This window comes from Engystomops pustulosus, chromosome 3 (genome assembly GCF_040894005.1).
Source record: "Engystomops pustulosus chromosome 3, aEngPut4.maternal, whole genome shotgun sequence".
In the NCBI taxonomy this organism is placed as follows: domain Eukaryota; kingdom Metazoa; phylum Chordata; class Amphibia; order Anura; family Leptodactylidae; genus Engystomops; species Engystomops pustulosus.
In genome coordinates, this window is record NC_092413.1 from 96,153,012 (window position 1) to 96,168,786 (window position 15,775).

Genomic DNA, 15,775 nt, shown 5'->3' on the forward strand with positions numbered 1-15,775 from the left:
GAGGTAAAGAAAAAGAGAAAAAAGGAGTCTTTAGATAACCACATAATATCGACCAGACTAGTTTTTTTTCTTTTAGCCAAGTATTCACTTGGCATTTAGTATTTCCCACTGAACCCTATATAAATGTGTCATCAATGTACCATTTATTTTGGATGGCTGAATATATCAACTTGTGTTATGAGATGCTCAGAACTGCACAACCCTGTGATTATATTGTGAATTACAGACTGACTTTTTCAAAACATTTTGGTTCATTTTAAAATATTGTATTGAACTGTTTTTAAAATAAGCTTTAACCAAATGAAAGCTAAAGAAAAGGTAGACACATCGATACTTACTGTAGTTCAAGGTTTTGTTCTGTGGTTCGCAAATTCCTCTAAATAGGAAAAAAATCCAAAACATAAACATGACACTTTGTACAAATGTATTTTATTGATAAAATTCATATTAGCAGCTGGCTTTCAGAGGATGTTTATTAATTACAATGCTGTTGCAATTACACATATAGAAGAATTACTGGAAATAAACCAATCCCATGCATATTATACAAACAGGGCAGTGTATTGTCATCTGCAAAAAGAAGTTTATAGTGAAATTTCTACAAACATTGTTAGAATGGTACAGCAGTTGCAACTACAATGAGTTAGAATTTCTATGAACATGGGTAAGACATACCCACTGTATCAGACTTTGCCTTTTATTGGCTTGAAGCTCAGTTGCACTTTGATCAATAACAAAATATATAGGTAAGCATGTATTCACTACATTTTTTTATGTGAAGGTCAATTAGAACTGGCAATTAGAACACATTGGATTACAAATGAATGTTTAATCACTTTTTATTTGGTATTTTGGAAGGGGAGAGGAAAACAACAACTTGAACATAGTTTTTTTCATCACTGACTAAATAGGTAAATACCACTATCATTTAAAGGGACCCTGTCATCACATTTTTCACATATACAGCTAGTGACAGGAAAGCACTGTGTAAAACATATGAGATAGTATTTCCTAAAGAGCTGTATATGTCTGTAGTTGAATATTGGCAGAGGGTACCTTAGTACTGGTAGCAGTGGTACCTGTCAATCAGGACTAGGGAGGCTGGAAAGTGCATATGCAGGACTGCATTATTATCGATGGACTCATCTCAGGTGAGTTGCATATAAGTTTACAAACTGATTGTTTTTAACATTGCAGCCATGGAAAGGAACCATGTAGAATTAAGGGCAATGCTTTTTAATCATAGTTTTTTTTAATTAATTGGGTTGTTATTAATATAGCACATATTTTCGAACAAGATAAACAATTGTCTTTCATTGAATGGTATCTGTAAGATTTTAATAAATGTTAAGGAACTACATGGCATTTACATCAAGAAGTCCTTAAAATTATATAAGTAGGGTCCTATATGAATTTCAAACATTTCAGATCTTTACTTATAACCCATTAACGACCAGGCCCTTTTTCATTCTTGCAGTCTCTTTTTTCATTCCCCACCTTGAAAAATCCATAACTGTTCCACCACCGTTCACAGGTTTTACAGATGGGTGTTTACTGCAATATGCTAGCAAGGTGTGACGTAATAATGTTTTCTAAAAACTTATGAAATCTTCCATCATAATTGAGCATGATCACCCAGGGGCCATCCTACCTCACCACTCAACCCCCTCTGCCTGCTGTAATTTCACATGGCGGGGCGGTGGGGGAGGTGGCAGTGTAACAGCACTTCTAGCTCATTAACATAATTTAACAAATTGAGAAGGAAGCCTTAGATAACAAATATTAGAAAATTACCACAGTCACGGTGCCTGAAACTATAAGTTAGTATCCCTGGTTTATCGATTTATATAAAGCATCCTACCAGAGAAAACAGAGCTGCACTGTAAAACATTGTAGAGTGAGAACCAGCATGACACAGTAAATATTCTCAGACTGCCTTGGCTACGTTTACACGGAGTTAATGGACAAAACATTTCTTTGTCAAAAAGCTGGTAAAAATCAGCAGCTGGGCAGTCCAATGCGGATTTTGCCACCTATAACATTGCATTTCACTTGCAGCTATCAGTGTGAGTATGGAAACAGAAAACGCGTTCATACACACGGCTAAACGCAGGACAGAAGGGGAGAGAATACAGTACAAAGATCCATTTTTCTTTAATAAAGTATATTACAAAGTTTATGATTATCACCTACACTGCTGATTTATGCAATGATTTAGGTACAATTTTAGTTACAGTAACATTATGAATGTACTATTTCAATTTCTGCCACAAAGATTATAAAAGCTGTTAGTATAAACCGAACTGTCCTGTGTAATGTGGTTTACTGTAGAGAAAACATATTGTTCTGTTAATAGATATTGCAGTGAATTCTCTGGAACATGAGGGATATTCCAATGCCTCATACAAGTCTGCACAGTAGAGAATATGTTTCAGGTATGAATAAAGCAGGCTGCCATTATTATCCATAAACAGTGACTCACTACACGTGTTACTAAAGGTGACTCACAGGTTTATAGAATTCATTCTGAAAAATAGCTTTCTTTCCCTTATCTGACCCAATCATACAATTCTAAATGCTGCAAAACTCAGATGATCGGAATGAATTGACCAGGTTACTACAAAACAATTAAAAGGAGAATCGTAGCATTTCAGGAACTCTCAGATATGCACATACAGTATTATCTACTGAGCCATATCTGGCATCACAGCACTGTAAACAATGCAGTTATCCATTTGTAATGAGCAGAACTCCTAAAGGAGAAAAATGTCTGAAGTAACACCTAGGGCAGTGATGGCGAACCTTTTGGGGATTGAGTGCCAAAACTACAAGTAAGTGCCAACTGCCAATTTAAAGTAACTAAAGTAAAGAAACTCACAGGTTTCAAACGTATTGGCGTCCTAAGGACTTCTTTCAGTAGAAAGAGGAAGAAATTTGTATTATTATTGTAGTTTCCCTCTAAGGTCCCTTAACAGGATCAATTACAGGTCCGGAGAAGGGTTTCCAATGATAATACATCTCTGTCAGCACCTCCTTGCTCCTCTTGCACTTCTAGTCACTTTAAAATAGCGCTGAACGTGGCATGTACTGGGCTGCCTGTGACTGCAGGAGAAGGTATTGAGTCCTAAATGGTGACCTGGGTGATGTCCTGGGTTCCCACAGAGAGGGCTCCGAGTGCCACCTCTGGCACCCGTGCCAAAGGTTCGCCACCACTGACCTAGGGGATATCAATTACAGACAGCCCCCTACTTAAGAACACTCAACTTACAGACAACCCCTAGTTACAAACGGACCTCTGGATATTGGTAATTTATTATGCTATAGTCCTAGGCTACAATGATCAGCTATAACAGTTATCACAGGTGTCTGCAATTAAGCTTTAGTGTTAATCCTGGTTCTTGTGACAACCCTACATTTTTAAAATCCTGTTGTCAGAGAGATCAAAACAAATTTTGGCTGGGGTTACAATTATAAAATATACAGTTCCGACCCGGGGACTGCCAGTACTTTTATACACATTCTTAAGTATTGCTTATCAGTTAATTTGGATATTTGAGGGAAGCAATTGAGCAGTTTCCTTAATAAAAGAGAGATGAATTGAACAGACTAGGTCAGTGAAGGCGAACCTTTTAGAAACTGAGTGCCCAAACTAAAACCAAAACCCACTTTTTTATCCCAAAGCGCCTACATAGCAGGCCCTTTCTTGTTTTTTTCATTTTCATTTTTCACTCCCCACTTTCAAAAATCTGTAACTTTTTTTTTATTTTTACACGTAAAGAGCTCTATGATTGTTTGTTTTCTGCGTTACAAATTGCACTTCATATCGATGGTATTGAATATTCCATGCCATGTACTGGCAAAAAAATTCCAAATTCAGTGAAAATGGTGAAAAAACATATCTGCGTGGCTTTCTTGTGGGCTTGGATTTTACGGCTTTCCCTGTGCGCCCCAAATTGGATCAATACGATTACGGGGATACCAAATATGACTATCACTGTAGCTTCTCTCCAGAGTCCCCATCTGGGGCCAGCTTTAGGGCCTCCAAAATGATTTCATCTTCAACAAAAGATCCCAATGAAGTCTCCGAGGTAGATGTATACTTAGCCTACACAACTCCTGGGATTAAATCCCTTACAGCAGGGAATATAGTGGTACAGAAAAATGTGTTGCATTCATATGCATTTGGTTTCCCTTTCCCTTTTAGAGATGAATGGAAAAGTCATAAAAATGTCAGCAACAGAGCTGATGTGTATGTGTTTCCTCAACTCCAATAAGAAGCCAGAGAGACTCAGGCAAAGAGGTTTAGCTTGGGGTAAGCAAAGGACTGACCATTATAATGACGTAATTGGGATGAAATCCCTTCATGTGAATCTTATATCAGTACCTAAATCACTCCAATAACTATCATTATAACTGGTAATAAAATAGAGTCCAAGCACTCCTTAAGATGCAAACTGCCTGGCCACATGCCGTCCACCCAATGTATAATGAGGCCGGAACCTCTAGATACATCCAGCTCTGAAGGTAAGTGGGGTGACATCAATCTCTGGCACACCATGATAAATATCCCCCCTATGGGTCTTTTCATATATGCTAGAGTCAGCATGTACTTTTATACATATTTTATGCTCCTAATTCCATTGAAAATAAAATAGAATTAAATTAAATGTATGCCAAGAGGGTTTCTGTAACCGTTTTCAATTGCCAAGAAAACATTTCTGTGTAAAGTTTTGGTTGCTTTGTAGAAAAAAATAAACCAACAGGAAAAACAGTAGAAAAGCCACATCCATGAATACCTTGCAGAAAAGGCAAAAACATATTCAATGTCACTTACAGCTTAATCAGTGACACTTGTAACTGTTGCAGAAATGTTGCAGAAACCTGTGTGTAGGCTCATTTCTTTTATACATAAAAAAAAACAATGTTAGTGCTCTAACTCCACAATAAAATGTTAAAATTGAGAATTCCACAGAACGGTCTCACCCAGTTCCTTATAGATCGGAGATTGAAGAAATGTCCTCAGTAATTCCTCCTATCATGATGTTCACTTCTCTATACTGGATCCTGTGGGAGACCACACTACACCCTCGTGCACGCGATCACAGCACCGTTCCTGTATCAGGAGGAATGTAGTCAGATGGTGCAGATCACCAAGGATAAGAGTAAAAACTATTTTATTCCAGCATACTCGCAAACAATATTAAAAGCGCGCATATCACAATGGTTAAAAACACCAGAGGACCTCATGCCCGACCTAGGTTTCGCCCTTTCAGCTTCATCTGGGGCCTGATCTCTGACGTAGTCTCCGGCAATTTATATTCCCAGGTGTCTGAGAGAAAAGTTAACCCTATATACTATGTCCCCATGAATAGTTGGAAACACAAAAAAAAACTCTTTTCACATAGTTTTCTCAACAGCCTATGTACATAAAAATGTCATCTTACATCAAAATTCAATTTACAAATAACTTTTATAAGTATATCCTGTGTGACTGGGTACACGAAGCACCTGCACAACCTATATCTCTACAAAAACACACAGCCACACAGGATATACTTATAAAAGCTATTTGTAAATTGAATTTTGATGTAAGATGACATTTTTATGTACATAGGCTGTTGAGAGAACTATGTGAAAAGAGTTTTTTTTTTGTGTTTCCAACTATTCATGGGGACATAGTATATAGGGTTAACTTTTCTCTGGGAATATAAATTGCCGGAGACTACGTCAGAGATCAGGCCCCAGATGAAGCTGAAAGGGCGAAACCTAGGTCGGGCATGAGGTCCTCTGGCGTTTAACCATTGTGATATGCGCGCTTTTAATATTGTTTGTGAGTATGCTGGAATAAAATAGTTTTTACTCTTATCCTTGGTGATCTGCACCATCTGTCCACATTCTTCCTGATACAGGACCGGTGCAGTGATCGCGTGCACGAGGGTGTAGTGTGGTCTCCCACAGGATCCATTGTAGAGAAGTGAACATCGTGACAGGAGGAATTACTGAGGGAATTTCTTCAATCTCCGATTTATAAGGAACTGGGTGAGACCGTTCTGTGGAATTCTCAATTTTAACATTTTATTGTGGAGTTAGAGCACTAACATTGTTTTTTTTATGTGTGTTTTTCTGGCTAATTTGGGAGTTTTGCAAAGTTAGTAGCTCCTCCAGTATTTGCCTCCCTTTTTCCGGATACTGCAACACAATTTTTTTTTTCATTTCTTTTAAAGTTATTTATGATTGTAGAGCACCAAATATTATAAAGATGGTTTAAAGAGAGAAATTAATGCCATCGGTAAGGTGTCAATGCAGTTTTCTATGTAAAAACTCTGTTTTCTACATTATCTACAGTGTGAAGCTGAAAAATTGTCACCTGAGATGTCACTGATCCTTTTGTTGCTTCTTGTCCTGGCAACAATGCTGACTACCAATGTCTCGAGTAATTGCAAAAGAAATTTGGGTCAAATGATTGTGCATTCCATATTCATAGAAAACAGTATAACATGACTGCAAACAGGTCTGTAGCCCATTAGAGAAATTCTACTAAATAAATCCTGAATTTTTAGAGAGGCACCTTACATTTTATACTTGCTACTTTTTGTACTTTTCAGAAAAAAACAATGTAACAGTATTTCAAAAACAATAGTCTCCAGCATGATTTGTGATAATATACAGCATACATAACTCACCCAAGTGAAACCTCTCCTGGACACAACCCCTTTGAGAAGACCCACTCCCTAAAAGGATGCCTTTTCTTTCCATTATACTCTATGGAAGCTGCCCCCTCTAAGTAGACCCTCCCTTTAATGTGCAAAATCAGGACGTTGGCTCAAAGAGTATTCACTGTACTTTAGTTTCTCTTACTAAGACTCATATTTACATCAATTCTTCAGTCTCCGTGGCCAGCCCCGGCCTGTTGGTATCTAAAAATTCAGCAAACACCTCCTTGTATATTTTTGCACGTGTCTGTGGAAGAGCCAGTAGTTTCTTTATGTCCGTCACTTTTCGCATAAGAGGCTTCAGCTCTTTTTGAAAAGCATTTTCTTTGATGGTGTCTCCACATTTCTGGCCTGGAGAAGAGGACATCATTATTTTACAGTGGACATATAGAAAAATTGTGTGAGAGAAGAAAATAACACTAATAAAACAACACACATTCTGAATTTTGGCCACACAATTGTATTAAAAAAAAGACAATTCTGCTAATCAAAAATATATAATTTTTTTCATGATTTCTGGGCATTCAGAAGATACTGCATAGTGCCACAATACATCAAAGGAAACTTGTACAATAATAGTGAGAACATGTTCTTAAAGGGGAATCCAGCATTGAAATTAGCATAGCATTTGAAGGATTGCCAATGCAACAGTATTAATCCAAAAAGAACCTTCTGTGTCTGTGTGAAGTGACAAAGTCATGCATCTCCATTAAACCAGGATGGCATGGCTTTATCATGTGGTAAGGCCTCTTAGTTGGCTGCTCATTGCCACTCAACAAGGCGTAGACAAAAGGATCCCATTCTTCTTCCTCATTTACAATGTATTTATTGTTGTTCACTTTATGGGAATCTTGCCATATCCTTTTGCTTTGGCTTTTCTACTATGCAAACAGGTTTATCAAGAGAAATCATTCAATGTATCCATCAGCGTAAACATTGTGGCCAAAGAGTATTGTCTTACATCCCCACATAAAATGCACCTGAGTAGCAAACTAGGCGTCTCTTGAATGGAACGGTCCATTTCAAGTATAGGGAGACATTTATGTGTTCATTGTTTAATATTATTCTCAGTTTTCTCATTATTGCCAGGCTCCACTGAGATCCCATCAGTCTGTTTGGCTTTGCACTGCGTTTCCTCTATATACTGTTGTACAGCCTTCAGTACTGCATTTTCCACCAGCCTTTTACTCAGGCTCACCAGCTCTGCTTCATCAGGTTCTCTTCCATTCTTATGACCTACACACCATGACAAAGAAAAATGCCTAATAAGTCAGGAAACAGAATACCGCACTCTTCATTGTAATACAGATACTGCATTTTATTAAAAGCTAGATTCAAATTCACTTTTTTTCTGTTTTGCAGTAGAGATTTCTCAAGGTCCATTATTAGGACAATTGTGTCATTTACATACACACATTGTATATAGGACAGGAACTAAAATTAGAAGTACATGCTACTAGCTGAACTACTAGCGGAGCACATCCCTCTGCTACCCTATATACTCCAGCACAAGGGGCTGATCTGTATAGAGCTGGATGAGAGATAGTTACAGATCAGCCTCTTGGAAATGGCAAAAGGCAGTAAGCACAACAGAAAGTTCAGGCTTTTTAATCACCTGGGTGTGAACTGTTAAAGAGGGATTTAGGGGCTACTAAATTCAAGGGTCCACATACTTTTTCTCTTTTGTCTTTTATGTGCTCAAAAAATGAAAAGAACAGAATCACTAGTTTGCCTACAATTATACATTTTTATTACCGTATATTCCGGCGTATAAGACGACCTGGTGTATAAGACGACCCCCCTACTTTCCTGTTAAAATATAGAGTTTAAGATATATTCGCCATATAAGACTACCCCTTTTCCAACGCATACAAAACACCGGTAAAAATTAAAAAAAAAAACAGATTTGAATTTAACATGGTCCTTTTTTTAATTTAAATTCTTATATAGCAGGAAAACTGTCGCTCATAAACATAAGGCATACAACAACAACATTACCATCGTCCATTTTACTGTAAATGTTACCATACTGTACCTTAAATTTTTATTTTATCAAATATTCCATACCATGTACTCAGAAGCGGGAAAAAAATTCCAAATACAATGAAAATGGTGAAAAAACGCATTTGCGCCATTTTCTTGTGGGCTTGGATATTACGTCTTTCACTGAGCGCCCCAAATGACATGTCTACTTTATTCTTTCGGTCGGTACGATTAAGGGGATACCAAATTTGTATAGGTTTTATAATGTTTTCATACATTTACAAAAATGAAAACCTCCTGTACAAAAATTATTTTTTTGATTTTGCCAACTTCTGGCGCTAATAACTTTTTTATACTTTGGTGTACGGAGCTGTGGGTGGTGTCATTTTTTGCGAAATTTGATAATATTTTCAATTATATAATTTTTAGGACTGTACGACCTTTTGATAACTTTTTATAGATTTTTTTATATTTTTCAAAATGGCACCGTTATCATATTTTGAAACTGTTATCATATTTTGATAGATCGGGCATTTTCGGACGCGTCGATACCTGATGTGTTTATGATTTTTACTGTTTATTTATATTTATGTCAGTTCTAGGGAAAGGGGGGTGTTTGAAATTTTTGGGTTTTTTATTATAATTTTTTTTTTTAACTTTTTTTATTTTTATTTATACTATTTTTCAGACTCCCTATGGTACTTTAACCCTAGGTTGTCTGATCGATCTTATCATATACTGCCATACTACAGTATGGAAGTATATGGGGATTTTCCTCCTCATTCATTACAATGTGTTATCAGCACATTGTAATGAAGGGGTTAAAACGAAATAGCCTCCGGTCTTCGGAAGACCCGAGGCTACCATGGAGACGGATCTCCGCCCCCGATGACGTCACTTGGAGCGGCGATCCCAGGTAAGATGGTGGCGCCCGTGCGCCACTATCTTTTTGAGGCTGTGAAAACATCGCTGTGAAAACACCTGCGATCGGTGCTAGCACCGATCGCGGGTGTTACCGGTAAGCCTTTGCTGCAATGTGCGGTCAATTACCGGCGTATAAGATGACCCCAGACAGAAGATTTTTCAGTCTTCAAAAGTCGTCTTATACGCCGGAATATACGGTAGTTCTTAACACAGAATTCCAGGAAATTAAAAAATCTTCCCATACATACATCACATACGATACATCTGCCAGAAAAAGTAAGGGAACACATTTATTTTAGGAAGATCATCTAAATCATGTTTGCTGGCAGTTGGGCAATGGTACACTTTACAATTAAAGGGGTATTCCAGGAATAAACATAATTCATATGCAAGTGGGTCCTTAAAATATAAGCTAATGTGTAATTAGTTGTTATTTAAAATTTTGCTCCCCTTAGCAGAAAAATGCTGATGACATACACTGTAATGAAGAATTAAAATGTTACTGGTCCTTTAATCAGTCCGTTAATTTCCTCCGTTGCAGAACAGAAGATGGCCGCTGGTCACATGTCCACATCACATGTGCTGCACCTCCCTGGGCAGGTCGTGTGATCAGCACTAAGTTTGGCTGTAGTCAGTTGGTTGCAGTGCATCCAGTATGGCCAGTGTTTTGGTGATGGCCAGTGTTTTGGTGATACACATCATTACTATGGTAACAGTGCAAGAAAACCTGTTAGATCATCACTGGGAGCAGAGCAAACGAGGGAGGAGGCGGAGTTACTGAGAACTAAAGGATCTTGGGACTTGTATTTTCCAGTGGCGGCCATCTTGGTGATAACTCCACCTACTTTAGAGAGGCCATACATTTTGTAAATCATAAAATCAAACTATTTAAGCTCAGTTTTGTGCCTAATGACATTGAGTATTGTTGTATTCATTTATTTATATCATCATGGGTTTTTATGTCAGACGTTCATATTCCCGGAATACCCCTTTATTATATGGTTTACTGGGACAAATGATTAAAGGTAATGTGTCACCAATTCTTTGTGTAATCTTTGTGAAACATCACTTTATTTCTAAACTGTTTCTACAGGCGGTCCCCTACTTAAGAACACCTGACTTACATACGACCCCTAGTTACAAACGGACCTCTGGAAATTGGTAATATACTGTACTTTAGTCCTAGGCTACAATAAACAGCTATAACTGTTATCGCAGGTGTCTGTAATGAAGCTTTATTGTTTATCCTGGTTCTTATGACAATCCAACATTTTTAAAATCCAATTGTCACAGAGACTAAAAAAATTTTGACTGGGATTACAATGATAAAATATACAGTTCTGACTTACATACAAATTCAACTTAAGAACAAACCTACAGACCCTATCTTGTATGTAACCCGGGGACTGCCTGTATTTTCTAAATGTAGATAGTTTTTCCTCCTCTGTTCTGTGTAACTAGGGTTCCACTGACTTTATTTTCACCATCCAAACAGCCACCTAGTGAATGGAGTACAAGTCATTCACGCACACCATCGCTTATATACAAGGAGGGCTCAGGGAGAATTTCAGTCCCCATTATCTTCAGTGGATAAGGTATATCCATGCAAAAACCCCTTTAATGACCCCATGAATAGAACCAGTAAGACACTGAAATTGTGGACATTTATTCTGATCTGTTAACAGTAGAAATTACTGTAAACTTACTAAGTAAATTTAATCTTCCTTTACCAAGTTTAAGCTTCATCTGTCCTCAGTGAAGAGATACAGAAGCAGATGTGAATAGCTATAGCAGACAGTGGCACGTTCTCTCTGAATAGAAGGTATAAGAAATCGGCTGCAGCAATAAAGAATCCCAGGGTCACATGCCTGCATGTCTAGTTGTCTAACGATTTTTCCACTGACTTATACCAATTCAGAATTAGATTTATAATGTAGCAGCTAATGCCAGGAAGAAGTTGAGAAATATCAGCAGTGTATGTCAATGGAAGGATATCATTTCAGCAAACAGACCTAAAGCATCTCACATAAAGTGAACAATTTTTAAAAGGCAGATGTTTAGAAAAACCTTTAGTACATTTTAGAAGAATATAATTTCTAAAAAGGACTAAAATAGGAAGACACAAATAATATAAAACAAATAACTTCACATATATTATAGTCTAGACCTGGCTTTATTGAAGCCCTCAAAGAATATAGTAAATTTAAAAATGTTTGTAATCTTCACCTTTACAAGTAAGCCAAACTCATTCAGAACATTTACCTAATAAACAACTATCAGTGTTATGTCAAGCAAAGTAACACCTTCCTGATCATATTTCTTTCTTGGCCCAACATGTGGCAGCCTGAAAATTGGTTGTATAAAGTCACCCGACCTTAGAGTGCAGCCACACATTCAGTTATTCAGATGCAGTTTTTGATGTCCAAAGCAGGAATGGAGTAAAAGTAGGATGAGGAGGAGCACCTTTCAATTATTTGTTACAACCCATTACCACCCACACCTGCTTTTGGCTTCAAAAACTGCATCTGAAAAGCTGAAGGTGTGGCTGCACCCTTAGAATGCACGCTCTTCTGTGACCACACACAAGCCTTTAGGAGAGCTAGTTACTTCCCTGGCCACAGGATATCATTTAAGGCAGAGAAGGCATTCTAAGACGGGAGAGCTTGACTTCAGCTCTGAGCTCTCTGCCCTGATAACTTTATAGATCAAATTTACATCTCACTTTGATGTTGATTTTCTGGATGATGCCACCATGCAGGGCCATGAAATAAACGTGATCTGGAAAGTGTTTATCTGCTTGACAACACGCTAGTTGTGTTTTATAAGGTCAATTTCTGCTCATAATACTCTAAAATAATATTCTAAAATATTGCTACATCTTCTATACATTTCTATGTTCTATGTCAGGATCTATGTTTCTCAGTAGCATGAACACAGAAGGATATTAACACTGTGTGTCTAGGGAACAAGATAATGTCAATTGTTTGAGGTGACATTATACCTTTGATCTTTAAGCTGCAATGGTTTATGGGTACAGAAAATATAACAGAAGATGCAATATTTCTCTTCTTATATGGTATATGATGCTTAATGCTATTTCTAGCTAAATTCAGGTCCTAAATAACAGACAATGAATGGCATAAAAGGTTGTGAAATCAAGTTGTGTGCTGAGGGACAGGAGTACAGAAGAAATGCAATGAACTTTATGAGGCTTATTTACTAAGGGACTCGCAGCCGCATTTTCGTTGGGTTTCCTGACTTTTCGGGGATCACGCCAGCTTTCACGCTACACAAATCGGGGGGCGGGCCGTCGGACGATCCAACGGATTCGGACTAAGTGCGGGATTTAACATTCAAATTTGTGTCGCAAACCAAGCACTTACATGCACTAGGAAGAAGGTGAATTCCGGCAGACCTGAGCGGGGAGCGACACATGCAGGATATCGGGCGCAGGATCTACGTGGATCACGGCAGATGTGCATTCAGGCGGACATTCCAGATCGGGGATTGCAACTCGGATGGGTAACTAAATGTGCCCCTATATCTTCCATCTGCAGTTAGTGTGGCACTGTGGTATTATGGAAAATGCCACTGACATCATTCTCTTTTCTAGTTCAAGCAATAAAAAAGAGCCTAGATGGAATGGGAGACAATCACTAAAGAGCACATTTACTAAACAAAATATGCCAAAATTCAGTCACTTGACTGAATTTTGTCATGCAGCTAATTTTTGTATGTGATGCTATTTAGACCTATTGGCTAAGATATTGAAACATGTGCACTGTTGATGCTGCAAAATATCATTCACAAATACAACATGAATGTTGTATGGTGTAAAGCATGGGTGTACAACCCGGTCCTTGCGACCTGCATGCTGCTGCTTCCAGAGACCAATGAGCACTGCCATCAATGTTGGCAGCGCTCTCTGGTGCCGGAGGCAGGTAGTTGTAAGTACATCAAGTAGACACCACTCCTGGGTATCTACTGTTCTGTCCTGGCTTCTGACACTGGCTGTATGTGCAGTCATCAGAACCCAAGGTGAGCGGTGAGTACCTACTCAGCAATTCTGTATTCAACACTCAGGTCCTTTTATGCTTTGGGTGCTGCACTGCGCTGGGTCTTAACAATAATACGTAGAACCAGCGGTGCAGCATAAAGGAGAACAGAAGCCTGGAAAGATGAAAATTGCTTATTTTTTGTCTTGACTCTAGGGGTCTCCAATATTATTATATTATATATTAGTATTATATATCAGTATTAAACATTTAATTTGAGGATCTACAACATTACAGGTCTACTCCAGGGGTCGCCATTATTATAGGGCTGTCCTACCACATTAAAGGGTTGATCTGGGGTCTTAATAACTTCTGGGGGGGTTGAGGGGGGTGTCTCCAGTATAATACATCTGCTCTGAGGGGTCTCCAGTATTATAGATCTGCTCTGGGGGTCTCCAGTACTATAGGTCTTCTCTTGGGGTCTCCACTACTATACTTCTGTTCTGGGAGGGGGGGAGGGGGTTGTCTCCATCTGCTCTGGGGGTCTCCACCACTATACTTCTGCTCTGGGATGAGTGGGGTGGGGGGTGTCTCTGGTATTATACATCCGCTCTGGGAGTTTCCAGTATTATACGTCTGCTCTTTGGTTTCCAGTATTATACATGTGATCTAGGGGTCCCCACCATTATATGTGTGCTCCAAGGTTCTAAAGTATTATAGGTCTGCTCTGGGGGTTTCCACTATTATACATCTGCTCCCAGTGGTCTCCAGTATTATTCGTCTGCTCTGGGAGAGTATCCAGTATTATATGTCTGCTCTGGGGGGGTCTCCAGTATTATATGTCTGTTCTGGGTAGTCTCCTGTATTTTAGGTTTGTTCTTGGGGTCTCCAGTATTAAATTTATTTCTGGTGGGGGGGTTTCTCTTGAATTATTATTGTTTTGTTTACTGTATTAGTATCCTACTCTGGGGTCTGTATTAGTTATTGAAGTTCTTGGTGTCCAAGGTGGTATTTTGTGCTTTACTGTGGCTTTTGGAGCATCTAGGGTTGCACCCCCTTGAAGTTAAGCGATGTGACAATGCGGCCCTCAAGCTGATAAAGGTTGTGCACCCCTAGTGTAAAGTAATTCCTCACTTTGAAAAATTTGGCGTGAAATATTAGAGAAAAGTATAATAAATATTAAATTATTTTGGGAGGGAATTTGTTTTATTCACTAAATCAAATAAAACAAGAACATTTGCTGCAGTACAAAGATTATCACCATTTCCTTTAGTGCATGTCTCCAGTGGAATTCACATTAAAATGTTCCTATTTTGCTAACTACGGCTCATTTCAGTATAACCAGTTAACCTATCAATATGCTTTAAAGGCAAACATTCTGGTACACCGCAAATAAGTTGGTTTTGGTGGATTTGAACACAGGACCTTTGTGATATAGGAAAATCAGCATTGCTAAACACTGAACCATCAGGCTGCACATATTACATGTTCAATTTACTCAAGCTATGTGGATCTTCCCCTTCACAACTAAATATGGTAAATAACCAAATAGATTGAATTTCAGTAGAATAGCACAGCATTCATTTTGTTCCTTATTTTGGATGTCTCAATAGTCTTGTCACAATTGTATTTTGTTGTCTATTAGTCAACAAATAGAGCTAAGTTCTACCATGTCCACTTATTATCTGGTCTCGTAACAGGATTACAAAATATGATGAAGCTTATGCCTATGGCTTGATAGTCACAAAGCCATCTCATAAAATACACAAGTGCACATAGAATCAATTTGAAAGAGATTATTTACATATTTTAAGGTAAAGCAAAAACATCAAAGTCAAACCTCCCAACAAAACAGGAGCTGCACTGCAGCATTATTCTGAACACAATTTCATTTCAATATATGTAATGGCAATTCTATACAATGTATACAACATTGGATACTAAATGAATTTTTTTTAGAAATGCATTAAAAGGATATTTTAAAAATACAAAACACATATAAACGTCTTTGGTAGGGTATGCTTTCTAGAATTACCGTTTTTCTGTGAAATATCACCCATTTCCCTATAAAAAAAATTTCTTCAAGTCATGAGCTGATAACTGATAATCTTTTTCCAGAGATGAGGCAGGCCTGAGGCTGGCGGGGTTTGAAATGTTCTG

General features: G+C 38.1%; 1 protein-coding gene across 2 annotated transcripts in view; it reads right to left on the reverse strand.

Moving 5' to 3' along the window:
* Positions 1-5,791: 5,791 nt before the first annotated feature.
* The window catches only part of AKAP7 (A-kinase anchoring protein 7), a 142,639-nt gene continuing 132,655 nt past the window's right edge, over positions 5,792-15,775 (reverse strand). Inside the window, exon 8 of one of the 2 annotated variants that reach the window (XM_072141525.1) lies at positions 5,792-7,064. In XM_072141525.1, coding sequence (XP_071997626.1) covers positions 6,871-7,064 — 194 coding nt within the window. In that variant the 3' untranslated portion in view covers positions 5,792-6,870. Of the gene's footprint in view, positions 7,950-15,775 lie in introns of both variants that reach the window. The other variant, XM_072141526.1, reaches the window with a different exon arrangement.